Raw genomic sequence first — 27,125 nt, 5'->3', positions numbered from 1 at the left:
GTAGCATGAATTCTGCAGGGCACGCCCTAAACAAGAGCAAGGTCAGAGCGAGAGGCCACATTTCCAACATGAGATTTGTAACTCCCTGGCTCCTCGGTGCAGGGTCAGAGAGCCTGGCAACCTACAGTCTCCTTTCTCCCCTTCCAGATTCCTGGAGTCCCACAAGTCTAATATTAATGGTTGAGCACCTTTTGAGAGGGGGATCTCAAAGCACTCCATGAATATTAAGACCTCACACCCCTACACCAGTCGCTATGCTTTAGCCTGGCTGATGTACAGATGGGGAAACTTAATACATAGGGAAGGGTAGCTGTGTGACAACAAAACCGAGCCCCCAATGTTCCAAAGCTCAGAACCATGCTCCAACCACTAGGCTACCTGGTATCTGTATGCACACTCAACAGATCCTTGGACAGGCGAACGTACCCCACAGAATGCACCCAATAGCCCAGGGCACTTCTATTCTATTTCTTAGAGGGCAAGTGAGGGGGTGGGGAATTCCATATGATCGGAGGCTGTGGCATGCACCTCCCATTTTAATGATTAATCAAATCCGAGCTCCGGCCTGCTGAATTCCGGGACAGCGTGAGCAAACCAGAAAGCAGCTGGCTTTCGCATTAGTACACAGGAAACTCCAAAAAGGGCAGCAACAGGAAACTCTGAAGCTGCATGTTGCCAACTCACTTAAGTTCAATACTCCTGATATTAGTAAATTGCGGTAAGAAAATTAATCCAGAACAGAAAGGTCAGAGGTGGGATTCTCCACAATGCACCAGTAGCACAAAGACACCAGATGGAATTTTTTTTACATGTAGAGTACTCAGCAAGTTGTGGGGGCGGGGGTGCTCAAAAGCAGGTGTTGCCTTAGACACTTAAGATGCTGACTAAATACAGAGCGGGCTTATTTAATAAGCAGCTTTTGGGGCCAGCGGCAGACGTGGCATTACACAGCAATTTGCAGTGAATCAGTCCTAACCACCCGCCTCCAGCTAGCAGCCATGGTCAGGTGGTTACAGCAGAGACCCGAGTTCTAGTCCTGATTCTCCCACAGGGACTCCCTGAGTGAGCTTGGGCAAGTCACTTCCCCTCTCCATGCTTCAGTTTCACCCTCTCTAATGCCAGACTGAGAGTTATTTGCCTTTCTCTTTACTGCTTAAGTTTGTGAAGCTTAAATAATTAGGGTTTGCAGAGAGCATCAGGCTCCTCAGATGTAAAGTGCTGGAGAGGGACTAACCCTTAAAAAAAAAAAATATAGCAGTCAGGTGTCAGCTTTTATTTTGCTGCAAGTGTCCTACAGAGACGAGGGCAGTCAGTGTCACGGATGTCACAGATTTTACGGCCCTAAAGGACCCTTTAGAATGGTCTACTGTGACCCCCGCACCGCCAAAGCCATAGAACCTCAACGATTAACTTCTGCATCTGGCCTATAAACCCCTGGTTGGGCTGCGGCGTATCTTTAAAAGAGATATCCAGGAGTGATTTCAACACTTCAACGGCTGGAGAATCCATCCCAGCCCTAGCTCGGTTGCTTTGATGGTTAAATCCCCTGCCCGTTGAAACTGTACACCTTGTTTCTTGGGGTGAATCTGTCTAGCACTGCATCTCCTTGTGACTTTTCCCCCCCGCTAGCTTAAGGAGCCACCTCTGATAAGAGATCTCTCCCCAGCGTCACTTGGCGCAGACTCGGAAGGGGAACGAAACCTGCCCAAAGAGGACAGAACGTTTCACTGTTGGGGCAGGAGGTGAACAAACAAAACCAAAAGGGCTGTGTTCAACCTTTGGACTCCTCCTCCCTGCCGAGTCAGCATTTACAGAGGAAAGGCTCCGCTGATATGATATCAGGATGCCCAAGGGGTTTATTCTTGGGGGGGGAGGGGAGGGTCAGTGCAGGTAGGAAAAACTACTATTCACAGGTAAGCATTTCTGTGGGGCAGGCTTTCAGCCATCCTAAGGGGGTCGGTGTCAATAGACATTTAGGCCCAGATCCTCAAATATACTTTGGAACCTAATTCCCCTTGATTTCAGCAGGAGACGGGCACCTCAATACTTTACTCAGTTCCAAAAACAGGAGTTAAAAGCAGCTTCAGATGGGTGGGTCCAAGGAGCTTGAAAGGAAGTAGATGGCCAAACACCCATTGTCTTTTAAATTCCCCCACACACACCCCCGCTCTGAATTCCCAGGCTAATTGTTGTGGTTCAATAACCATATTTTCCTAAACATTTCTCTCTCACACAGGAGCAGAGGAAACTGACCGTGGCTCGATTCTGCAAAGGGTTTCAGCTCTGAGGATGTGCATTGACTTCCAGTGGGATCGAAGCCCCCATGAGTGTTTGGCTGAACTGAGCAGGGGATGGAAAGAAAAGAGTGAAACTGACAACATGCACTCGAGCTGGCTGGAAGGGTTTGAAATTAAAATAAATAAGACCAGATTAGATAGACAGTGTCTGAAGTCTTCCTATTTCTGCCTCCTGGCTCATTTTTGCCCAGCTCTATGCAGAGTGCTACGAAATGTACAAAGTAAAAATGAAAGACCTCCTTCCTCTAACCCATCTCTTTGGTTAGCGTCACCTTCGGTGTGACATGCAATACCGGGAGGCTAAGCAGGGTTTCAGGCAGCAACACGATTTTTAAATTTCACAATCACTAGGAGAGCTAGTGTTGTCCGGCAGACAGAGCACTGGATTGGGAGTCAGGAGACCTGGGTTCTACTCTGAGCTTTGCCGGTGACTTTGGGCAAGTCACTGCCCTGCTTTGTGACTCAGTTTCCCCTTTTGCCCTGGGGCTATTTTGTCCAGAGGGCCTGCAAGCTCTTGGAGGCAGGGACGCTTCCAGCACAGCAGGGCCCCTAAATCCAGCCAAGACTTTTGTTCACGTCTTTATGCACCAAACTAGACCCACTGACTTCAATAAAGCCAGCCAGGGGAGTAAAGTTACCAACAGGACTGTGTGCAGGATCAGGTCCTTTTTTGGGAGCAGTTGTCCCCTCTCCTGGATGATCCTGCCTGCTCCACATGTAGACTTAGCCAGCTTTTGATCCTTACATTATTTCAGGAGCTATATACTTGTGCAGCAAGAGAGTCAAGGTCATTTCAGGGTTTTCACTACAAACCCTGCCTAATTCTTAGGATTTCGTCACTCAGCTATAAAAATTCACTCAGGTCCAGAACATTGCATGCAAGAACACAGCCAGGCAGCTATTCACTGCCCTTTGAACAGTGTCCGTTAGCTAGGAAGATTTTAAAGAGTGGAGCAGAGTTTAACACACTCTCCAAATTAACCTTAAAAGTGGTTGCAACCAGCTGATCATTAACACAAGATAGCGACTAGGGTAAAACAGAAAATGTTTTACTAGATCTGAGAAGCAGATATGTCCCGTGGTGTAAATCAAAAGCAACTCCATTTGATGTCTTTTGCTTACACCACTTACACGCTGGGGTCACTAGCATTATGATGAGAGAGGAAAATAAGACCCAATGCATGTTATTTTACCCTGGTCTGCACTTGAAAGTCATACCAATACGACTATCTCAGGGAGGAAAGGGGGGTAGTTATACCAGAACAAGCCTTAGCATGCAAACAGTTACAGCGATATGAAGGTGGTTTATATTAATATAGCTTATTCACCTTCCAATCTAGGAACAGCATCTTTACCCCGCTGTAATTGCCTCCACAGTAGGGGCATTGTATGGCTTTAATTACCCGAGTATAGTTAAAGTGGTACAACTTTATAGTGTCAACAAGACCTTAGCTTGTTCCGTTAGCATGTGTGCCAGAGGCAACAGTTAAACACAGAGATTTCCACAAAGGGTTAAAAAAAAAAAAAAAAGAATTAAGCTAACCAAAAAGGTGCTAGGCAGTTGTGATTGTGCAACTAACTGTGATGCCAGCAGGAGTCGAATGAAGGGAGTGTTTGCTTTAATATTTTGACATAGTTCTGGGGGAGGTGAGTGGGTGTTGGCATTTGCAATATACTTAGTAATTAACCAGCGCAGCAAGGGCAACAAGGCAGTTATCGGGGTGCCCTTGAGTCTGTTTGCAGAGCAACACCAACTTCCCGCAGCTCAGCACAAGAACTAGTTTGACAACTTGGTTGAAAGTCACGCTATGAGCTTCCCTCCACCCCCCATTTGAAATCTCTGAACCTGTAAGAAGCTTTGTGTGGACTTATCTTTCCAAGGAGAAAAGAAAAACGCATCTTTGTTTCTTTTGACATGAGAACGCCCACTGCCAAATCAATCATTAAGCTGGGGGAGGGGGGGGAGGCTTTGAGAAGAGAGGTAACATGGTCCAGTGGATAAGGTGTTGGACTGGGGGACTGCAGCGTAGACGTGCCCTGGGAATCAGGGGCACTTGGGGTCTATTCCCAGGTCTACCACTATGTGACTTTGGGGCAAGCCACTTCACTGCTGTGTCCCGCCTCCACTAGGGAAAAAGTAGTGCTTTTACACCCAGATAGCCAACCCCCGGCAAACATCTATGTGCAAGCTGTACTTTTACCTTTATTCACCCACTCAAGGGGAGCTATAGAAAGGTGGAATTCAACAGAGTCAGCTGCATCGAGCTAGAACTGCACCTTGTCTTTGCTACACTAGGATTCCACAAGGCGTTGGCTACTAGTGTTTGAGCATCTCTTAAGCATTAGTGAATTCATCTTCAAAACATACCCTGTAGGACAGGTCGACACTATTATCCCCATTTTACAGATGGGGAAACTGAGGCACTGAGCCAGTAAGTGGTTAGCCCAAGGCCACCCAGAGGGAGGCTGTTGCAGAGCAGGGAATTGAACCTACACCTCCTGCCTCTGTGCCTGGGCGTGGAGAGACAGGCGGGGTCATATTTTCCAAAAGCAACGTCAACACCAAAGTCCCCATTGACTTTCAACGAGACGCAGGGTGTGGCTGACAGAGATGCTATAGCGGGGACAAATACTACCGTGACGGAAGGGGTTTCCCCCTGCCGTGCACCTCTCTGAGAGAGAGTAGCCAGGTCAACGGAAAAAAATCCCTCTGTCAACCACGCGCTGGCTACACTGGGGCTTCGGTTGTCTTAACGACGTGTCTCAGGGGGGTGAAGTTTTTACATCTCTGAGCAACATACCGAGGTCGACCCGAGTTCTAGGTGCAGACTAGGCCACGGGCTCCTACTTTACTTCTGCAAACAGGCCTGGGGCACTTCTGGAAAACGTTACCCGTGCCCTCTAAGCCCTAGTGCGCTGGGAGCCTGGAACAGGCCCATGATCTCACAGGGTCCACCCTCCATAGGGACACCTGCGGGCAGCACCGATGCAACGTGGTTCCACCCACCGGTTCTACCCGAGGAGAAGGCTGTCGCAGGGCTACAATTCCTCCATTTCTAGTGCTACATTTCCTCTTCCACAGATTTCATTGGAGGTCACCGCCACAGCCCCGGCCCCGCGCTGCGCAGAACGGGGAGGAAAGCAGCCCTTCGAATGTTCTGGGAACCCGGCCGGTCTGCTGCAGCTTGTTCTCTATCCACTCCTCCTCCCCCCAGCCCCACCCTTCTTTTTTGTGACTTGCCCCTACACCTTTTCCTGACAAGCCAGGACAATGGCGTCGCGCCTGTCCCTTTGTGCATGCCTCCTTTGTTCTCCTCCCGGAGGAGGCTGTCCCGCATGTCAGCGGCCAGGAGGTCGACCTCGGCTCTGACCTCAGCTGGTTCAGTAGCTCGCTGGCTCTCACAAGCGGAGGAGTTGCCATGGACTGGCTTCCTAACTCAATGATTCTTGCTCACACCCTCAGATCCGGGACCAGGTTCCTGGGGGTGGGGAGCCTTTTCCGCCTCCTTCTCCCCCCACCGACCCATTTAAGGAACCCCGGATCCCCTTTCCCATGGGGCCTTGCAGTACTCCCAAGGTCAATAAAAACCTTGTGTCGGCCTCGGGCAAGGGGTGGTGCGTTCAGTTTTCGCTGCCACCAGAGAATGATCTGAGCCCAGCGGATTATCCCTCTCATCCTGAGCCTTCTGCTAACCAGCCCAGCCACCAAGGCCTGCAGTTCCGGCGAGGAAAGTCACAAGGTCAGGGAATACTTCACTAGCCCGCTAGCAAATCTTGGATCCCTTTGCAAGGCAGAGGGCGTCAGCAGGGCTGGCCTTACCCTGAGGCGAACTGAGGCAGCCGCCTCAGGTGCCAGACTTTGGGGGTGGGCACTGGGACCCAGAATGTAGAAAATGGTGTCTGCTGCTGGTGCATCTGGATTCTCTCTGCTCTCGATGCACAGAGAGGGGGGAGAGCTGTGCTGGAGGGAGGAGGGCACAAGAGACAGAACAGGCAGGCACGAGAAAAGGTGAGAGGGACTCACAGAAAGCAGCAGAAACTGCAGGGAAAGAGAGGTGGAGCAGCCTCTTATGTATCCCTCTAGCACCCCTAGGAGCCTGGACTGATTAACCCCAGCTTCTCAGGGAGCTTCCTGTTTCCTGCTGCTTCCCTGAACCCACTTGAGGAGAACAGGTTTCAGAGTAGCAGCCGTGTTAGTCTGTATTTGCAAAAAGAAAAGGAGTACTTGTGGCACCTTAGAGACTAACAAATTTATTTGAGCATAAGCTTTCATGAGCTACAGCTCACTTCATCGGATGCATTTCTTGGATGCATTCCGATGAAGTGAGCTGTAGCTCACAAAAGCTTATGCTCAAATAAATTTGTTAGTCTCTAAGGTGCCACAAGTACTCCTTTTCTTTTTGAGGAGAACAGGTAGTCAATTGAAGTGGTAGGAGCCTTAAGACGCTGATATCTTCCCTCACTCAGGCTCTGCTACCAGCCTGCTTATTTGTCCCCTTCAACTGAGTGTTGAGAGCCACTATAGCTGGCACAGAACAGCAGCCATGAGTGAAAGAAGAAAACGTCCCTCTGGGGCAGCATTCAGAAAAAGAAAAAAAGGAAGCTTTTCTATCTAAGCAGGAAGGAGCTCTCTTGAGATACACAGACACAAAGTGTTCACGGTGAGCCTTCCGGCCCCAGTGAGGAGCGAGTGATGCGGAGATGCCTGATCTTCCAGTTAGTCAGAGTACAGGTGACCGGGCAGTTACTGCAGCATCCATATCTCCATCTCAAATGGATGTAACCATGCACAGTCCAGAAGAAAAGTGTGGATCAGAGAAGAGTGTGGTGGAGGTGCAAGCAAACAGCTGCTGCTGAGCTTAGTTCCTTAAGGCTAGATGATCCAGGACTGTGGACCCACTTGAGCAGTAGCCTGAGGGACTTCCTTGTACTGCATGGGCCACAGCAAGTGAAAAACGTCATGCATCCGATGAAGTGAGCTGTAGCTCACGAAAGCTTATGCTCAAATAAATTTGTTCGTCTCTAAGGTGCCACAAGTACTCCTTTTCTTTTTTGCGAACACGGCTGCTATTCTGAAACCTGTTATTACTGGCATGAAATCCCCAATGGTGACAAAGTGGAGAGGCCATGGCTTATGTACTCAAAAACCCAAAATGCTGCATACTGTTTTTGTTGCAAACTCTTCCAGTCTAATGTTCCAGTCACATTGGGTTCTACAGAAACAAAGGACTGGAAAAATCTGGCATGCCATAAGAAGGCAGCAAATCACCAGAGAGCATTCCATAGGTGGAAAGAGCTTGAGATGCGACTAAGGTTAAAGGCCACCATAGATGATCAGCATCAAGAGAAGGTTGCATCAGAGTCTCTTTACTGGCAAAGTGTTCTGAAAAGGCTCATTGCCATTGTGAGAATGCTTGCTACCCAAAATGTAGCACTGCGTGGCACTTCAGATCAGCTGTATGTGCCAAACAATGGAAACTTCCTTAAAATTGTGGAGTTGCTGGCTGAGTTTGATGCCGTACTCCAGGAATATCTAAGAAGAGTCACCACCCAAGAAATATACACACACCACTACCTTGGAAAAGCAATTCAAAAATGAGATCATACAGTTACTGGGAATAAAAGTCAAACAGAAGATTGTGGCAGATCTGAAGTAAGTAAGATATTACTCTGTTATTCTGGACTGCATACCTGACATCAGCCATACGGAACAAGTGACTTTAATGGTGCATTTTGTAACAACAACAGAACCTAGTGAAAATGTCCCTGCAACGGTGACTGTCAGAGAGCATTTTCTAGAATTTATTGACATTGATGATACTACAGGAGCTGGTATGACAAATGTGCTTCTTAAAAAGCTAGAAAATACGGGAATTGCGATAGCTGACATGAGAGGTCAGGGCTACAATAATGGTGCCAACATGAGAGGAAAGAACAGAGGAGTGCAGACACAGATCCGAGAATTAAACCCTCGAGCTTTTTCTTGTCCCATGTAGTTCTCATTCATTGAACTTGATGGTCAGTGATGCAGCATCAGCTTCTAGTGAGGCTACTGAATTTTTTTAATGTAATTCAAAGCATTTATGTATTTTTCTCTGCATCATCGATGGCAAATTTTGAAGCAACATCTGGGAACATCCTCTCTGACACTGAAACCACTGAATGCCACACGATGGGAAAGTCAAGTGGAGGCAATAAAGCCTATCAAACACCAAATTAGGAAGATACATGATGCCTTAGTTGCCATTATGGAGGATAATGCTATGACAGGAACTGTTCGTGGAAGAAGAGTGGCAGAGGGAAATGGAATCACCAGAAACATACATAACTTCAAATTTCTGTGTGGCTTAGTGTTGTGGCATGACATACTGTTTGAAATAAATGTTGTAAGCAAGAGACTCCAAAGTGTTGATCTTGATATATCTGGAGCAATGGAACAACTGGACAAAGCAAAGTCGTACCTACAGTCTTACCGGTCGGATGAGGGATTCAAAACGTTCCGAAGAGCGCACAGAAGTTGGCAGAGGAACTTCACACTGAAGCTATTTTCCCACCCATTCAAGACTACAAGAGTCACCGAAGAAGATGACGACATTTTGATTACGAGGCACGGGATAATCCCATAAGAGACCCTAAACAACAATTTGAAGTGGAGTTCTTTAACCAGGTGCTAGATTGTGCAATACAGTCAGCTGAAGAATGTTTCATGCAGCTTAAAGAACACAGCTATATATTTAGGATGTTGTAGGATATTCCAAAACTCCTCACTATACCTGAAGACGACCTACACCAGCAATGCTGGGCACTAGAGACAGTGTTGACACATGATGACATGCAAGATACTGATGCGAGTGATTTAGGTGATGAACTGAAAGCCCTTTCAAGATACATTTCTGAAGGATCAATTCCAAAGGCTGTTCTGGAATACAAGTGCACAAATAAGATGGCCACCCTCTTTCCAAATGCTTTTGTTGCTCTGTGCATACTTCTAACACTTCCAGTAACAGTTGCCAGTGGAGAATGCAGCTTCTCCAAGCTGAAGTTAATAAAAACACATCTACGCTCCACAATGACACAGGAGAGGCTGGTTGGCCTTGCAACCATCTCAACAGAGCATAAGCTGGCCCAGACTGTGGACCTTCAGGAAGCAGTTCAAACTTTGCAACCAAGGAGGCAGGGAAAGCACCACTTTGATTATTCAAACAGATAAAAAATGCCAGTGTTTACTAAGCAGACAAGAAAAGTTACATTTGCTGTTCAGGCATTTGAAAGTTAAGTGTTACTTAAAAATTTTTGAACAAGGCACTTTAAGTTGCTAGCTCTCCTTTATTGGGGTAGGTAGCAGAGCAATACCATGAGAGGATTAGAACAGGAAGAAGGTAGAATTAAGACCTTTCAAAGTTTTGGCCCAAGCAAGGGGGCATCATTTGAGCTCCCCACCTCAGGTGCCCAAATGTTGTGGGCCGGCCCTGGGCATCAGTAGTGAGACCTTACGGGGGTGAAAGGCTACTGAAGTGAGAGGGCTTAGGAAGATCATTCAGACTCATGTTTCACTAGAACTCGGCCACTCCACATATTTAAGCCACATGCAGCACTGTAGCCTCTGAGCAGCTATTTGAAAGTCAGATAAATTATTGGTCTCCCTAAGCACCACCCCCACCACCCTAGTCCTTGGCGTTTGTCAGACGGGGCACGCATCCACAGCATGCTAGGAACAGGCTAGTTTACAGGCAGCTTTGTCTGCCTTGCCCTGCACCTGTAAAACCCCCAAGGTTACAGACAGACTAACCAGCTACAGCATCTTCACAGATGGGAGGGAAGTTTCACTAAGGAAGCCAGGGGCTCGGATCACACTTGTACAGCACCCACACACTGCGACCCAACCTGGCTGAGGCCCCTGGACACTCCTGCAATATCAGATGTTAAATTGTACGAGTTCCCTTCACTAACAAATGCATTCCCTTTCCTATGGGGCTGGCTGGCAAACGCTCAGCTCCCTCTTGGGCACAGAGACTCAAAGGAGGAGTAAGTTATCCCTCTTCTGCAGACAGGGATCTAAGACCCAGAGAGATGAAGTGACTTGCTCAAGGTCTCCCAAGTCACAGGCCAAATGCCTTAGCCCCCAGGCCAGCCTCCACCTGTAGGCCAGCCCTGATGGAGCAGATTTTCAGAAGAGTTCAGCATCCACATGTTCAAAAGTCCTCATCAACCACCCTGCAGAGAGCACCTCTGAAAGTCTGGCCCTTGGAGTGGAGCAGTTTGTACAAATGACGTTGGGGGGGGGGGGGGAGGAGAAGTAACAATGCATGAAACAAGGCTGCAGGTAGACAGAGGGAGAGATTTTTCAAAGGCACAAGAAGGAAGTTGAGTGCTCAACTCCCATGGACAGTCAATGGGAGTTGGGCGCTTAATTATTCTTTGAAAAGAGCCTTTGAAAAAATCTTCCACAGAAATACTTGTCAGACTCTGACCTTACATATGGATCTCCACTGCTGCTCACATTTGGTGCAGTGACTTTTTTTGGGGGAGGAGGGAAGCAAGGTCGCAGGTTTCTCTCCTGGGGGGTACAGCACCCTGTCCTCTCCCCCCCACACACACACTTTAAGGAAGGAGGTTGGGGGAGGCAATTGCTTAGTCAAGGTTAATGTAATGCTAAATGCGATTGTGTGCCCGGGGCTGGCTGGTGTAACAGCAAGCAGAGTTACTCCCACCAGTAACCTGAGAGTAGCTCATTTGCAAATGCAAAGAAATCCCAAACCAGCACCTGTCTCCTGCTGGATTTTCCAAAAGATGAGACAATGCATGGAAGCCAGAATATAAAGACGACAAGCAGACAACCCACGCCCAGGCTTGTCTGTCACCCCTCCCGAGAGCGTTTACGTCCAGCCGTCAGGATGAGAAGCCGTCTACTGGAGTTTTACAAGACTAACTAGAACCCCGGCATTTTTTGCAAATGCGCAAGAACACTGAATAAAATGAAAGACAAAAACATATGAAACAAAATAATTTTGCCCCCCAACTGCAGCGCCTATCCCACGGGGCTGGGCTCCGCTGCCCGTTCCAGGCATTGTGACCTGGCACACAGGGGGCAGCGCCATTTGCATTCAGACCGGCCACACCTCCATCATGACAGGGACAGCCAAGCCAGATCTGAGCAAGTGGCGTTGCAACCTGGCACATGAGGTCGCAGCACTGCCCGCTCACATCTGGTCTGGCCGTCCCTTGGATATCATGCCGGAGGGGCAGCTGGGCCAAACCTAAATGGTGCGGCGACCCTGGGCACCAGGTCCCAATGCCCATAGCTGGGAGCCAGGCCCAGCCTGCAGGACAGCAGCTGCCACTGTGGGGCAGAGTGAACGTGCCCCACACTCACAATACCCCCCAGGGATGGACTCGACCCCCTCAGCCACCAAACCCTCCCACCTCTGCAGGGGGAGAACTACTTCCCCCCCTCCCCACATGGAACAAAACAACAAAATCCCCAGAAAATTAGGAAAAAATAGAAGTGATTTCATGGGGCTCTACCTCTAACTAGACTGTACAAACCATCAGAAAAACCAGGGAAGAGGAAAGTTACATTCCACACCCAAGAGTTGCTTAAAAGGAGAAGCATCTGCAGAATTAGGGCAGAAGTGTCTGCTGCTTTGGGTCGGATTCTGTAATGCTCTACACCTTGCATAGAGCTTTACCCCGAAGTACAGTGGGAGTCACATTTATTATTTGTCCTGAGACAGCAGCTGGCAGCCCCTGCCCAAAGAACTCCCACTCGAAATGGGCAAGGCGAAGGGTAGGGATATTATCTCCACTTCACAGCTAGGGAACAGAGTCCCAGAGAAAAGAAGAGACTTGCTCCAGGCCACCCTGGCAGAGCGAGGAATTGAACCCAGGTTTCTCAAGCTCCAGTCTAGTGTCTTAACCGCACTGTAGTTGCGAGCTTCACGGGTGCCTTCGCATAGCGATCAGAATCCTCATGCTCTGAGCTGGAAGCAGGGGGGGAAGCTTGCAATGGTCAGACACTTCAAAGGGGACTTTATAGGAGGAAATTAGCTACTCTATGGAAGTCAGCTCCCATTTTTATACCCTCAACCTCATTTGGACTCATTTCAAAGGCAGCCTTGCTGCGCTCTGCCCAAGGGATGGAGAAGACGCAGCAGGTCCTGCCGGAGCTCAGGCAAGCCTTGTGCTGCGTATGAACACAGCAGCACCAGACATCTGATGTTACACCATGAACCGTCCTGGGCTTTCAGCAATCACGGCTCGCCCTCCCCACTCGTCTGACCGTGGCCCGTGCAACCCACGCTCCAGTTCTCTCGGTTACTATGTCAGGGGGAAACCCCACCCACATGCATCCCTTGAGAGTCAACAGCATCCAAGCCGGATCCCTACAAAGCAGGAGGAATAGCCTGCGTAACTCAAATGCTCCCCATTCTGGGTTTCCGGGCAGACTGCGCCATGAGATGTTGCCAAATGCCCTCTTAAGCCAATGCTTAAGTGCTATCCAGGACACCAGCCAAGGTGTACTATCCTCTGCCTCCCCCCAACCGCACATAGGAAAACAAGGTGTGGGGGAGGGGGGCAGGGGGCGGAAATCGGACAGGCACTAAGAGAATCAAGTAACTGCACAAGGGAAAAGATAAGAATTTGCTTTTGTCCTTGGCTAGAGTTACTGGCAGCTGGCTGAAATAAGTCTTGAGTGATAAATGTTCCAGATTATTCCTGGTATTTGCACTGCACACAGAAGCATGCAGGGCTCTAGGAGTGTAACGGGGAGGGATGCTCTCACAGCGACCTCAAGTCAGGAGGCTGGGGCTGCGTCCCCAGCTCTGGCAAACTCTGGCAATGACTCAGGGGAAGTCATGGCTGACCCGGTTTTAGGAAATGCTACAGCTCGGGAGTGGCGCCTATGAAAAGCTGATTTCAGACCGTGAGCCGCGATCCTCTTGGGCGAGGGACAGCAACCACTCCAGGAGTTTGAGGCTTTGTTCTCTACGGGGCAGGGACCAGCTTTTTGTTCTGTATCTGTACAGCACCTAGCGCAGTGGGGACCTGGTCCACACCAAGGGCTCCTAATGTGCTGCAGTGTTTAATTAGCCTCTGTGATGCTGGTAGGTCTCCCGGCCATGAAGGAATCTTCAAAAAAGGATTTAAGTTACATTTTTTAAAAGACCCTGTAACTTAAATCTCAAGGGGGAAAAATAAACAAACTCAAGCTGGCGTGGAGAACTGGAGAGCAGGGGCGAAGGAAGTCATAAAGTACTCGCTGTCAATAACTCCTCCGGGGACAGCACCTCCAGTAGCGCAGCAGAAACTGTACCACACATCCTGCTAACAATCATTGTTTACATTCCTTCTGCTCCTTCCCAGCGAGCAGGGCTGCTCCCCATCAGCTGGGGCTGGAGCCCAGTCAAAAACCTGCGCTGGAGGGAGGCCAAGCGGAGCTCCCGGCCAAAGGCTTCGCTGAGAAACCTCTGGCGGAGGTCCAGAGGCCAACACGTTTGCTTTCTGACATGCTCAGCTGCGGGGGAAAAGGGCTTTCCCCAAACCAGGCGGGTCTGTAGCACTCTCCTCCGCTCACAGAGCGGGCACGCCAGGGTCGAAAGCTTCAGAACAGGGATGCCGGGGAGCTCCCGGAATTGTACAGTGCTTTGAAGGACAGAGCTTGCCGTGCCCAGCCCAGACAGGAAAACAGGGCAGCAGCAGAGAGCTTCTGGCTGGGATGGTCAATGAGCTCAAGGGAATTAAGCACTTAAGTCCCTTGAGGGCTCTTGAAAAAAAAATCTTAACCTCTGCTCCCTGGATCTGGTTTTGCCACCGCTGGCCAGACCAGTGCCCTTGCATGGCCGGCAACCCTGTTCTCATGCACAGTGAGGTGGCATCTGCACCAGCTCATGCCCCGTAAGGTCCACCACTGGAGATGTACCCAGGGGAGCAGATTTAATTTGGAATGCTCCCTGGCATTTTAAAGTCTTGGTACTACCTTGGCTTGCTCTAAGCGGGATTACACAACACGGTGCTAAAGCAGCCAGCAGCCTGTCTACCCTGATGTTTCCACACCTGCCACCAATGGTAGAACTGGACATTGCTACAACAGTGGTGGCATTGCCCCCAAATGAGTCGACCCCCAAGGTTCCCGCTTCTCCAAAAGAAAACAAACAAAACGCACCAACACAGCCTGAGGTAAGATTTAAAAAAAAAAAAAAAAAAAGGGGGGGGGGGGGGAGGGTAATTTGTCTTCCATTTGTGAGTCTTTCAGAGTCACATTTTCCAGCTTTCGTCTGCAACCACAAAGGCTAGAAACATACTTTACTGTAAAACGAAAACAGTCTCACTCTAATCACATGACTCCAGGAGCTGCATCTCGGAGAGAAATGCCAAATATCACAAGACTAGGGTTAAAAAAGCCACAAGCGTTGGCAAGCTCCCTCGACCTAAACAGTCACAGATTTTCTGGCCCAGCATAGTGTTAAATTAAGAACCGCAAACTTTCAGCTTGTTAACAAAACAATCAAACCATCAAACAAATACCCCAGGTAACAAGCTGCCACGTTGGTCACTTTCAGCCTAACATTAGCTTCCAAAAGCAGTGAGAGGCATACCAGACTTTGTGATCTTGCTGTCCCAAGAACTCACAGAGAGCAGGGTTTTGGCAGTAACCAGGTGACAAAACAGGAAGATCACAGCTGCTGTATTTAAAAGCTTTTTCCACAGATAAAAAGATTCCATCCCCCCACTCTCTATTTACAGGAAGTACAAAAGAAGCCACATTAAGAAGATACATATCAGCCAGAGGAAGGTGTAAATAAGAGCTCAAGAAGACAACACAAGAAGAATTAATATATTTAAAAAAAAACAAAACCACATGTACGTTAGAGATATGAAAGGATCAGCAGAGTTTTGGAAAGTGAGTGTGTAGACCAATTGTAACCATGCTCATAGTAACACTTCAAGGAGGCAGTGCGGGTTAGCAGAGAGAGCACTAGACAGACTCTGAGAATAGAGGGTTTTTAAATCCCACACTGTCCCTGACCTGTTGTGTGACCCTTAAGACAAGTCACTTCCCTCTCTCTGTGCCTCAGAAGTTTCCCCTCCCCACTCTGACCATCTTTTCTTAATCTGCAGACTCATTGGGGCCAAAAAATGTCTTGCGTGCATGTACAGTGCCTAGCACGGTAGGACCCAGACCTCAGCTGGGGCCTCTAGGTGCTACTGTGACACAAACATAGTGAGAGACCATCTAGGTCAGAAGAAGTGGAAAGAGAGGAAGACTCCATTTAAGCCAGTCTCAAGGAGTTTCTTTCTAGGCTCCAACTATTTAAAATTGATCAGATCCTGGAAAAAAGGGTTAGTTGCACCAAAATGTTAAGCGATGGGAGGATGAAAATGCTATACAGTAGATAAAACTGAACAGACCACACTGTTTCAATCAGCAGCCCTGTTATTTTTCTAAGTCGGAAAGCGGCATTGTACCGTTACGGAAATAGACACACCAGGGCTCCTGATCCTTCTAGCAAACACTTTCTCTGCAAGTATAGCTCTGACTGACCCAGGCGCGCCCACACGCAGCACCCTGGAGCGATCTCAAACGCTGGGCACCCTTCCCAGCTGGAGTGGTTTCTCTTCCCTTGATTGGCCAGGGACCCCAAAATAAAAGGGCACAGCCAATAAAAAAAGTCACCCCAAAAGCAGCACATAAACCTCCTTTTGCTCCCCCCTTTTTCCCCACTCCATCTGGATTCCATCTGCTGCTACTGTCTGCGTAGCATCCCCTCCCCCCAGCCCTAAACTCAGATGGTACTTAAACACATACATCAAAGGAGCCTCTGTGTGTCTGGGGAGCCCTGCTTTAAGCACATTTCCTTCTATTAGCCAAAGGCTTACGGATTCAATACCCAGCTCTGGCCAATCACCAAGAGGGAAGGTGGGGGGAATGAATGAGAGGAGAGAGACTCTTTGCTTCCCCAGAGCGAGGCTTGGCAAACAAGGAGGCAGGGGACCCAGAAGGGAAGGAAAGGCGGGGGCTGGGGGGGGGCAGTTAAAGAGTGAAACCCAGGAGAAAGCTAGTTTATGATCTCCAATCGGGTACATGTGACTTGGATGGGCCTGCCCTTAGAGTCAGGCCCATGTTTAAATCACATACTTACTCAGGGCTGAAATGACCACCATTCAAATAGCCAGTGCCCCTGCCTTCACAGATCTCTGCAGAAGGATGCCAGGAGGTCAGATCTGCCTCAGAAACCAACCATTCTGGGGATGGGGCACACCACACTGGCTAGCTTTTCGAAAAAACTAAGGCCAACGCAAGGGAATCCCAACGGCGAGTTTGGAGTGCCGTGTAGACGCCTACACGGATTCCCTACTGCATCTGCAAACCAAACATTGCAGAGTTGTGCTAGTGCATGAGAACCCAACCAGACCATTCCCCTCGAGACACACACACACACCAGCCAGGCAGACAGATGCATGAAGAGCAGAGTTTAAAAATCAGATTATTAAAGACAGAAAAAAGCTGAAGCATTACTGACACAAGTAAAAACATTTGGTTTGAAGACACAAGCATCCAAATACTCCGTTTAGATGGCATACAGTGCCGTCATTCACACCAGCGCAAAACACCTGCATTAGCACTGGTGTGAATGACTGACCAAGGTATCAGAGTTCCCTGGTCCTATGACTTGGCCACCTTCCTCCAAAGTGATACCAAACTGTTCCCGGTGGCTCAGGGCCAAGATCTTAACTGGAGGTTGACAGCATGTGAACTACAAGGACAAAACAAGGAACCTTTCAAAAGAGCACTTCCCCGCAAAGAGCAGCAAAATTTCCAGACTATAAAATCCATCCAAGTCCCTGAAGCACAAGCTAACAGAGGTTTGGGCTCTCCAGTCTCTATCCTGGAGACTTCATTCACACATAGCGTCAGACCCGCCTGCCACCCTTCAAAATCCCTTCCAAGCTATTCCAGCCATTTGAAACGTGTCCAAGGATGTCTCAGTCTCTTGGCACGGGCAGCTCTCAATACACCAGCATTCCCAGTGTAGCCAGGAATACAACACACCTCTTGACATCTTAAAGGACATCTTAATTCTGGCAGTGAGGAGGCGATTTCCCTGTCCATCAATGGGGAAGAACTCCTTGACCCGGCTCAAGGTCCCCAAGGGATTAAATACTGGAGATGCAGTATTAAAAGTAACCGGCTTATAAACTCAATGCCAGCAAGTCATTTAAAGGGACATATGCCTTTATGGTACCTACTTGCTTGAACTGCTCCTCGTAAGTCCAGTCTCCGTGGTCTGGAGCCTGCTGCTGTAGCTGCAAGTGCCCCTGATGGCTCAATCCAGACGACAGCCGCTCCTGCCCCCCCGGCAGCCTCTGGGGCTCGCCTCGGTACTGCTGGGGGGCCTGCGGCTTGCGAAGAAGCAGAGATCCCGGACCAGATCTCACCGCTTCTGCTGAGCCCAGCCCTTCATCCTCCCCCATTTCTTCATCCTCTTCATAATCTTCCTCCTCCTCCTCCTCCTCTTCCTCCTCCTCCCCCATGTCCTCTTCAAAGTCATCTTCATCCCATTTGCGCTTCCTAGGAGTTATAAAAAAAGGGGGGGGGGCAGGGGAGAGAAGAGAGTGTTCATGATGTAGCATTTGGAGAGAGCTCACTAAAAATCAACACACAAACAGAGACTCCACCTGATTTTATGTACCCCACCTCCACGCCAAGAATTGCCCACCCCACAGTGGAGAAGGCACCAGATTCAATACAATCAAGATTATTAGAAGTACACTCGATGAAACCAAAAAGGGAGCAAATCCAGAACCGGTAAAGGAAATGCTTTTTTCACACTGTTCGATTGCGTAACTCCTTCCCACAAGATATGAGAAAGTTTAGGATGGCATATAAATCCTCCTACCCCAAGACTTCAGCAGGAAACTTGTCCTGGGGCAGGTTATCCCATAACTACCTACTGCAGGGCTCCCCTGGCTGCGGGTAAAGACTGGACTCTTGGTCTGATCCAGACTGGCTCTGTTCTACATAGCTTGTTATACCATGCCCATTACTGCAGCATCTGAGGCCCAGATCCCCAAAGGCATTTTGGCTCCTAATTTCCACTGATTTCAGTGGAAGTTGGGTGCCTAAATCTGAGCATTAAGCCACACGACTACCATAGATCACATGTTGTTTGAGTGCACAGGAACACGGGCATTACCCATTCCCATGTCAGGGCACCACCTTTCCCTTGCGCCATCTGGAGCATTAGCATCTTACATCTGGCCAGCAACATACTGCGGGGTTAAGAGGTCACTGGACGAGGCAGCTCCCCACCCCCTTCCAGCGCTGCATGGTCAATGGTGCCTTTGCACAGGCTAGTAAGAGAAGCTAAGGGTCAATCCCTTGCTCTCCTATAAACACTTCATCAGCAGAGCTCAGAGCACTCTAGAAAGCCGCTCAGTACTGTGCTCCATTTTACAGATGGGAAGAATAGAACCCAGTCCTCCCAAGTCCCAGTCCAGTGCTCTAACCAGTAGGAACCATTGCCTCCCAATTTAACAACTACCCGGTGCCCACTTGTGGCTGCAGAAGACTAGGGGTGTTCTTGGCCATAAACAAGAAAGCCCATCTCCTACTAGCTTATTACCCTGGAGCAACGGTCCGGAAAGTCTGAGACAGGCTATATATTGAGAGGAACATCAGGGCAGAATAAAACCAAGGAGTCTCATTACACAGCCCTTAGCAGCCTAATCTAAATCTCACTGACCCAGCAATCCAGTCCCTGTTCCAAACTCCACAGTGCAATCATGCACAACTGCAAGTCCTCCAGAGCTGCCCCGGCTGCCTTTCGAACCATTCATTCTCGCTATACAAGCTTGTTGGGGCAAGGGCTGTGTCCCACTAGGTGTTCGTGCCCAGATCTCAGTTGGGGCCGCGGTGCGGTTTGCATTGCAAACAATTCGTGCCAAACTCCAGGCGGTTTGCTTTGCAAACAATTAGTAAGAGTTTGCAAGTCAGCAGAAATAAATAATCTGTTCCACACACTAGGCAATAGAAGCACCGAACGTTTTCACATTTTCCAGTTTCCCTGAATAACTGGGGCAGCTCTGTCCGCTCTCCACCCCAGCCCAGTTCACTTTCTCGGTGAGTACATACTGTCCAAAGCACGATGGGTAGCCTTAGCACAAAGCATTCCTACAAACCCTTTTCCTTCTCATAATAAAAAAAAAAAAAAAAAAAAAAAAAAAAAGTCACAATATTTTACATACACACTCGGAAGACAGTCTCCTTAAGCCAGCTTCTGCTCCTGTTTACAGTGGTGTGAATTCACAGTAACTGCATAGATTCCTCTGCTACATCAGATCATCCCATGTCCCCCGAATGTACCCATCCAGACTGAGGCAAAGTCCACTGTCTCTTCCATCATGGCGACCCATCCTCTCTGGAAGGAGCAGCGCACCCTTCAACTGGGAGCTGCGCCCAAGACACCAGGGATTTAGATTTGCTGCCACATCTCCGAGGGACGTTTCTACTGGAGAAATTTTCTAACTGGTTTCAAAAGTGGCTCAGATAAGCCAGTCAGAGCTGTAGCACTGACCCAGTTTGAGGTGATCTAAGGCACCCTGGCTCCCCCCTACAAACAGGTCAGACCATCTGAGAAACAAAAAACAAGCCTCCACTAGGACTCCTGCCAGCTTAGCTGAACCAGTTTTAGAACCGATTCAAAATTTTTCCCCTTAGTGCTGACAGCCCTGGATCCGAGCCCATCTTAGCACTGGCAAGGAAACTCTCCTCTCCTGGAATAAGAAAACCAACCAACCAGTTGGGCTGGTTATCGACAGACCCGAACGTCGGGGTGGAGACACCTCGGGAATGCATGAAATAGACAGAGATGGGGAGGCACAGCGATAGCCCTTCAGTGCAGATGCCAGCGCCAGGAGGGGTTCTCCCGTTGCTGTAGTTAATCCACTTCCCTGAGAGGCAGCAGCTAAATCGACAGAATTCTTCCCTCAGCCTAGCGCTGTCTATGCAGGAACTTCGGTCAGCTTGACTAAGTGGCTCAGGAGTGTGGATTTTTCACACCTCTGAGGGAGGTAGCTGTGGTGACCTAATTTTTTTTAGTGCAGACCCAGCTTTAATGGCTGGCAGGATTAGCACCTCCTGAAGAAGGCCCTAAACTGCATTTAGTCTTGGTTAGGGAAGTTTCCTTCCTGTTCCTTCAAGGGGCAAAGGGGAGAAGCCCTCTCTGTAACCCAGCTTTCTTCCTTGCCAGCATTTCAGCTCCCACTCTCCCCACCCCACTGTAACCGGGTTTCTCATCACATCTGAGTGCCGACCGGGATGGAGACAAGTGAGCGTGTGCCTGCAGGGGAGCGGGTGGGGAACAGGGATCTCAGCTCTCCCGGTGCCAGGTGAGAGTGGGGACTCAGAACAAGAGATGGTACTGGCCCCTGAGAAGCGGGGGAGCAAGAGCCATCACTGGGCCTGCACAGCTGCCTGGAGATCAGAGTGCCATTCTGTGGGACGGAGAATCCTTAAGCTTCCCCCACTCAACCAAAAATGTATATGGGACAGCGGTGAGGACAAAGGGTTTATTAGCTCTAGGTCCTGCTTAATCTCCATTCTCCCAAGCTCAAGTGGGAAGCTTTTGCCTGGCACTAATGTAGCCCTGCACCGTTCTGTTCCTCTGTGCAGAGAAGTGTTTCTTTTGGTGGGCAGCGCTGAAATCTCACTTGGGATTCTCAAGGGGAGTGGCTGGCAAGTTGACGCCACGGGACACACTTTACATTAACGGATTCCATGTAGAGATGGTTTATAGAGGAATAACAGAGTAGATGATGCAGGCCTGTAAGCAGATCGCTTGCAAGTGTCATCGGGGGCTGTAAGTGTGAACACCGCCATTCTGCAGACTGGCTGGGACCTCCAGAGCCAAAAGCACGAGCTGCTATAGCACGTGCTGAAGAGTGAAGATTCCCTAGCTGGCTGGGTAACAGGCTCGTCTGCTGCAGATCGGGCACCGAGAATCTCCAACTCACTCACCAGTGGTTTACATGAGCATATCAGTACCAGGTGTTTATAAGTGGCTGTCAGCTATGGTTATAAGCCACCTATTAGATTGATTAACTGTTTATTAAACAATCATTTATACACTGACCTTTAGTAAGGAGTGTCACTGTTCTGGATCTACCCAGGTGAGTTTCCTGAGAGGTTTGCAAGTCTGCTCTGATCAAAATGGTCCAATTGTTATTTTCTATGCCACATGCCCCCCTGGAAGGCTGGTGCCAGACCCCGGTTGCATCCAAAAAAATGCCATCTGTTGTACATCAGTTATCCCCCATTAAAGAGGGGCTTGCAACAGAGCTGGGCACAGATTGCCAATGAGGCATAAAACTGACACATTCAGCTCTAAAAGCAGGAGCCTCCACCAACTGATCTAGAAGAGTAACAAGTAGCTGGTAGTATTAGTAGGCACTCGTCTTCTTATATGGCCTCACCACTAGAACGGGACACACCCTGAATTGGTAGGTTACAGGTGCCCTATGGCCGATTTCTCATCATGCACAATGGGTATCTGCTGGGCAAAGAACAATTAGATACGGTTGCTCTTCACTCCATCAGAGTGAGTTTTTGGGCACATACAGCCCTGTCACCTTCCCCAAGGAGGTGTGGACGGGTCCCCACTTCTCTGCCTGGAGAGATAGAGATCCGCCCTGCCAAATGTTTGCTCCAGGTGAAAATGCTGCCAGAATGCAACTGTGTATTTTTCTTTCAGATTAGACAGATATTAAAGAGAAATGGGGGGTCCACGCACTGAGTCAGGCCCCTGGAGAGCCCCCAGCACTGCTACTTGGCTCCTGCCACTTGCAAATAGAGTGGAAAAGACAAAAGGGGGAACAAAATCCAGTGCATCCATTTAACTTGAAAGGTAGCTAGTCGTGCTATGGGTGTGAACTTGCCTTAAGCAAACAGGCTCGCACAGACGAAGGTGTGTTACCAGCTCAGCTTTAAAAAAAAAAGGGCAGATCTTCACTTCAGGTTTCCAGTCCCATTCCCCCTCCCCCTCCCCAGGCAATAGTATAATTGTCCCAGATGCGTCATCGTTACCATACTTTATGACACTTGTAACTTCACAGCGACAGCAGAGACCAAACTTTGATCCCTCTCCCCCAAAAAGTCACTGCCCGCCCCCACACAATACTTGAGCTAAACGAGAATCTTCATAAGCTGTTTGCACTATAGGGCATGTGACACATCTGAAAAGTTCCAATTCCATCCTGTGGAGAGCCGTGGTGGACACACTCTTAACCAGTTTATTACAGTCCAGCAATTCCCTCTCTACTTCCAACTCCACAAGTTGGGCAGAACACACATTAAACGTTCTGTTTTCATGGCCCAAGCCAAATGGGGAAAAAAAAACAAAACAAAACAAACCCCACCATTATTTTGAAATATTTAATTTTCAATTTTAAATGATCTAACTTATTAGTGACACAGGGAATTTTGTCCATCAGAAATATGGATTTAATTTGACAGCGACCCTTTAACTGAAGGGGGAAAGGGCCCTATTGCTATCCCAGTGAAAAATGCAGACAGCTGTTGACAGACAGTTCCCGCGGCTGTCCTGTATGGGGTAGCAGTCGACAGGTGGCCTGGCACCGGCCAGAGGCAACAGAACAACCTGTTGCCTGGGTAATTTAAGACTAGACAGGGCTGCTTTAAGGACTCTGCACTGGCTGCCAGAGAAGATGAGGACCAAATTACCCTGCAATTCTTACAATTCTAAATGAAAGTTATACCCGAGTACGGCATTTGTGTCCCAGCATGCTCCGGAAGGACCACAATAGGCATGGTATAGAGATGTAAACAGAAAAAAGTCTCCCACCCCCTTCCCCCAGGCTGAGTCCATGAGATTCTCTCCCCCAAAAAGCAGTTCCAGGGCTGCCCCCGAACAAGGCTCTTCCCACCAGCTGCCAAAGGTCAATCCTCCTGCCTCTTGCACAGAGTTGAAGTGCTATCGGAGACTCAGCAAAAAGCGATGGCATTGCAACATTTGGACTGTATGTGGGCAGGCACTGGAAGAGACTGCTCTCAGCCCCCACAATGACTTCCAACACAACACACACCCAAAGGGGTGTTTGGCAACGCTTCGGCCCGTCGCCATATGGCATCATGCCGCCAAGAATTAGACCAGTGGTGGAGACCAAACCATCCGACACCCGCTTGAGAAAGGTGGCACCCGTATTTATATTGCAGAAGGGAGACATCAGTGCGAATCCCTCAGCGCACCATGTGACTTTAGTGAACGTGAGACTTGTATGCTAAAATTCAGTTAAATATAAGCGTGATGGTTTTCAAACATGCAAAATCAGTTCCAGTTTATGGCACTTTTCTTAAATCAGGATAAGTCTCCGTGCAATCTAAGAACGCTGCTATGTTAATTTGTATAAAACCAAGCTACTTTACCTAATTAGGATGTTATACACACACATACACACACGTGTCAATGTAACATACCGTCCAAGTGTTATAGTATCCCTATTCAGTGGCTGGGCCAGAAGATAAAAGCCCATTACTGTTAAACACTAAGGGACGTACTCGTGTAGCTCAAGTAGAAAAGGCTTGTATTTTCAACAGTGAAGGTCCCAAGTTCAATCCTTGCTCACAACACATGGTGGGGAATAGAACTGCATTAATTTATGCGCTGCTGCATTAATTCAAGTCAGTATGCAATGCCTATGCCACAGGAAGTGTTAATTTATGCAAATTTATACATCCATACTCACAGCTCGTCCTCTTCCTCCGAGCCCATCTCCTGCTGGTACCCGCCATCCTCCTCCTCCTCCTCCTCTCCCTGCTCTTCCTCTTCTTCCTCCTCGGAGGCTTGGCTCTCATCTGACATTCCTGGACTGGGCGAGTGGCTGAGTCCGGCTGCTGCTGCCCGCATAGCGGCCAGGGCGGCCATCTGGGCACGCTGGATGCGGGCGCTCTCAAGCTCCACCCCCTCCTCAGATGGGACGGGGTCCTGGCTGCGGCCCCGGGCCAAGAGCGAGGCCCCAGCAGGGAGGGCAATGTTCTGTCCGGAGGGCAGCGGAGGGGGCAGTGCTGGCGGGGGAGGCGGGGAGCGCTGCCGCTCCTGCTGCCGCGCCTCGAGCTCCTGCTGCAGCCGCGCCCGCTGCTGCCGCTGCAGGTTCTCCATCACCGCCTGCAGCTTCATGGCTCTGCCGGCCGAGGGCAGCTCCCTGGGGGAGTTGGTGGGCAATGCACCTGGGGTGCAATGCCCTGGAGTTGAGGATGCAATGTCCTGGCGGGGAGGGGTATCTGCAGGACAACGCCCTGTGGGGTGCAGTGGCCCCACGGGAGCTGGCCGGCAAGTTCCTAAGAGGGGATAAAGCCCTGGACTGGGAGGTAACTGGTACCCTGGGAGGAGGGAGGTTGCAATGCCCCTGAGGGAGTGCAGTGCAACGCCCTGGGGGAAATGGGCACCAAGGCGGTACACTAGGGGCTGCTTTGCATCGAGGGGCCGACACCCTGATGACACCAGTACGTTTCCCTGGGGACCGGGGATGGGACCCTCGGAGCAGCCAGCTGGTGGCAACCACCCGGGCTGTTAGTCTCTGCAAACAAGACACCTCAGGGCCAATGCCCCTCTGGCTCAGCAGACAGCCAGCGCAGTCCTGTACATTGCACGCCCCTTAGCTCGACGGGCACTCCCCAGGCTGGACTGCAACTTCCTTCCTTCCTCTGGCTCTGCTGCAGGGGTAGGGCTGGGTCCCACTAGTCCTTGGCCAATTCTGTTTCATCCAGGTGTCTGCGCAAACCTGGGGATGGGGGGGGGGGGGAGAGAGAGAGAGAAAAAAAAAGAGAAAGCAGGGTTAAGTGCGGACTGGGTTGGGGTTGTCTTCTTGTGGGTGACTGCAGGGAGGAAAGAGTTAACCAGGAGCCTCATTAATCCAGACTTAATGCAAGAGGGGAGGGAGGCTGGGCCCTGCCTGGCCAGGAGGGAGGAAGAAGAGGGAGGAGTGTAAGGGAAGAAGATGACAGGGGAGGGGGAGAGGAAGAGGTGGGGAATGAAGTTGGGTGTGGGGAGGGATCGTCCTTCAGCTTGTTCTAGAAGCCTGTTGCAGCTGCTTTGCAATCCGAGAGCTCCCGAGAAGGGCGGCCTGGTCATTAGACACCCACCCCCCACCACCTCCAAGCAGCCCTGGTGTCACTGACCCACAGCTAATGGGCTTCCCTCCCCCCACATCCAACACCTACCAGGTGATCCCTCACCCCAGGCTGCTGGGAGGAGAGGGGCTACCGGAAGAGCCATACACAGACCTTCCTCCTCCTAAGCCCTGCCAGAGGACAGGACGAGGAGGTAGAACTGAGACTGCCCTGACCTTGGAGGCAGAGTCAGGGAAACTGGCTAGTGGCAATTGCATGGAGGAAGGCCCCCGCTGTCTGCACTAGGACTACCTCTCCCCATCCTCCCCGACGGCGTACTCATGCGCCCTGATCTGCTCAGTCCGAAGTCGGGTGACCAGATAGCAAGCGTGAAAAGTCAGGACGGGGAGGGGAGGTAATAGGCACCCATATAAGACAAAACCCCGAATATCGGGACTGTCCCTATAAAATCGGGACCTCTGGTCATCCTAGTCTGAGGCTGCAGGGGGGGCGGGGAAATCAAGGACAGTTAGGTCCAGTCTGTACCACACCGCAGCTCAGAGCTGGGGGACAACTGTGTAACTCAGCCTCCCCGTTCAGTGGTTACAGCATGGACGAGCCCATAGAATCCACACCGGGAGCGGGACCGATTCCTTCCTGGGGTGCAGCAAGTCAGGCCCTGGACTGGGACCCAGGTAAGAAAGGTTCTGGCCCCAGCTCAGCCACTAGTTTGCTGCATGGTACTTCTGTGCCTCTGTTTCCCTGTAACATCAAGAGTATCGCACAGCAATATTGACCCACCTTTGCGAAGCGTCTCAGACCCTCACACACTGAATATCAGCCAACCCCCAGCTCGTCTGGGGTTGAAAATGGCTTGTCCATTAAGAAAAAATAAAAAGGTGGGGGGCGGGTTTGAGCCATTTACCTCTCATTAGCAGCTAGGCCACCTGTTTAGACTGGACCAGCAAAATCTAGTTTCTAACAAGGTGAGGGGGCAAGCATGGATGGGGCCCAGACAGGGGGAAGATCTAGGCTAAAACATGTCCCTAGAGCCCTGCAAATCTGCGGCTATCCGCTTTATATCCGCAAACACGGTTTGCGGATCAGAGGCAGATATAAATTTTGTGTCCACGTAGGGCTCTACCCATCCATACCCCCGTCCTGCTGGCGGATGGAATTAGTTTACCTGGCACAGAGTTTACATAGTTCCTTAGACTTGGTTAGAGATCCACTGTCAACAGGTCCTGAAGAAGGGTCCCTCCCGCAGATCCCAATACTCCCACTCATGAGGGTGTCAGTATGCTGTGACATAGGTGTTCCCAGACTTGGGTGGCCCAGGACGCCACGTCGACAAATTGCCAGGCGCACAAGGGCTACATGTAGTTTGCCAGCACATTTTACACACTTAAGGAAAATAAACGCTTGAAAAGTCCGTCTGCCCTTTTCTTGAAGGAGAGAAGTTCCTGTGAAAACAAGAGGCCACTTCCCCTCCAGCTCTCAGGCTTTCCCAGTACTATTAAAAATAAATAAATAAATAAATAAAATCTGTCTGTCTACACTAGACTGTAAGATTTCCCAACACTGGGCTTTTATTACAGTAATATCCAGCCATGATCCAGACCTCCTTGGGCTGGGAGCTGCACAGACACATAGCGAAAGAGTCCCTGCCCCAATGAGCCCAAGCGAAAGAGACAAAGGGTGGG

General features: G+C 49.8%; 1 protein-coding gene across 2 annotated transcripts in view; it reads right to left on the bottom strand.

Annotated features, from left to right (window-relative positions):
• ARID3A (AT-rich interaction domain 3A) overlaps positions 1-27,125 on the bottom strand; it is a 101,371-nt gene that overhangs the window by 63,727 nt on the left and 10,519 nt on the right. The window contains exons 1-3 of one of the 2 annotated variants that reach the window (XM_043502532.1): positions 26,609-26,886; positions 24,060-25,094; positions 17,547-17,868 (exon numbers count right to left, since the gene is read on the bottom strand). In XM_043502532.1, the coding sequence (XP_043358467.1) occupies positions 17,547-17,868; positions 24,060-24,490 (753 nt within the window). In that variant the 5' untranslated portion in view covers positions 24,491-25,094; positions 26,609-26,886. Of the gene's footprint in view, positions 1-17,546; positions 17,869-24,059; positions 25,095-26,608; positions 26,887-27,125 lie in introns of those variants that run through there. The other variant, XM_038383856.2, reaches the window with a different exon arrangement.

Source organism: Dermochelys coriacea, chromosome 25, assembly GCF_009764565.3.
Source record: "Dermochelys coriacea isolate rDerCor1 chromosome 25, rDerCor1.pri.v4, whole genome shotgun sequence".
Lineage (NCBI taxonomy): Eukaryota > Metazoa > Chordata > Testudines > Dermochelyidae > Dermochelys > Dermochelys coriacea.
This window is presented reverse-complemented; position numbering and strand designations above follow the sequence as displayed.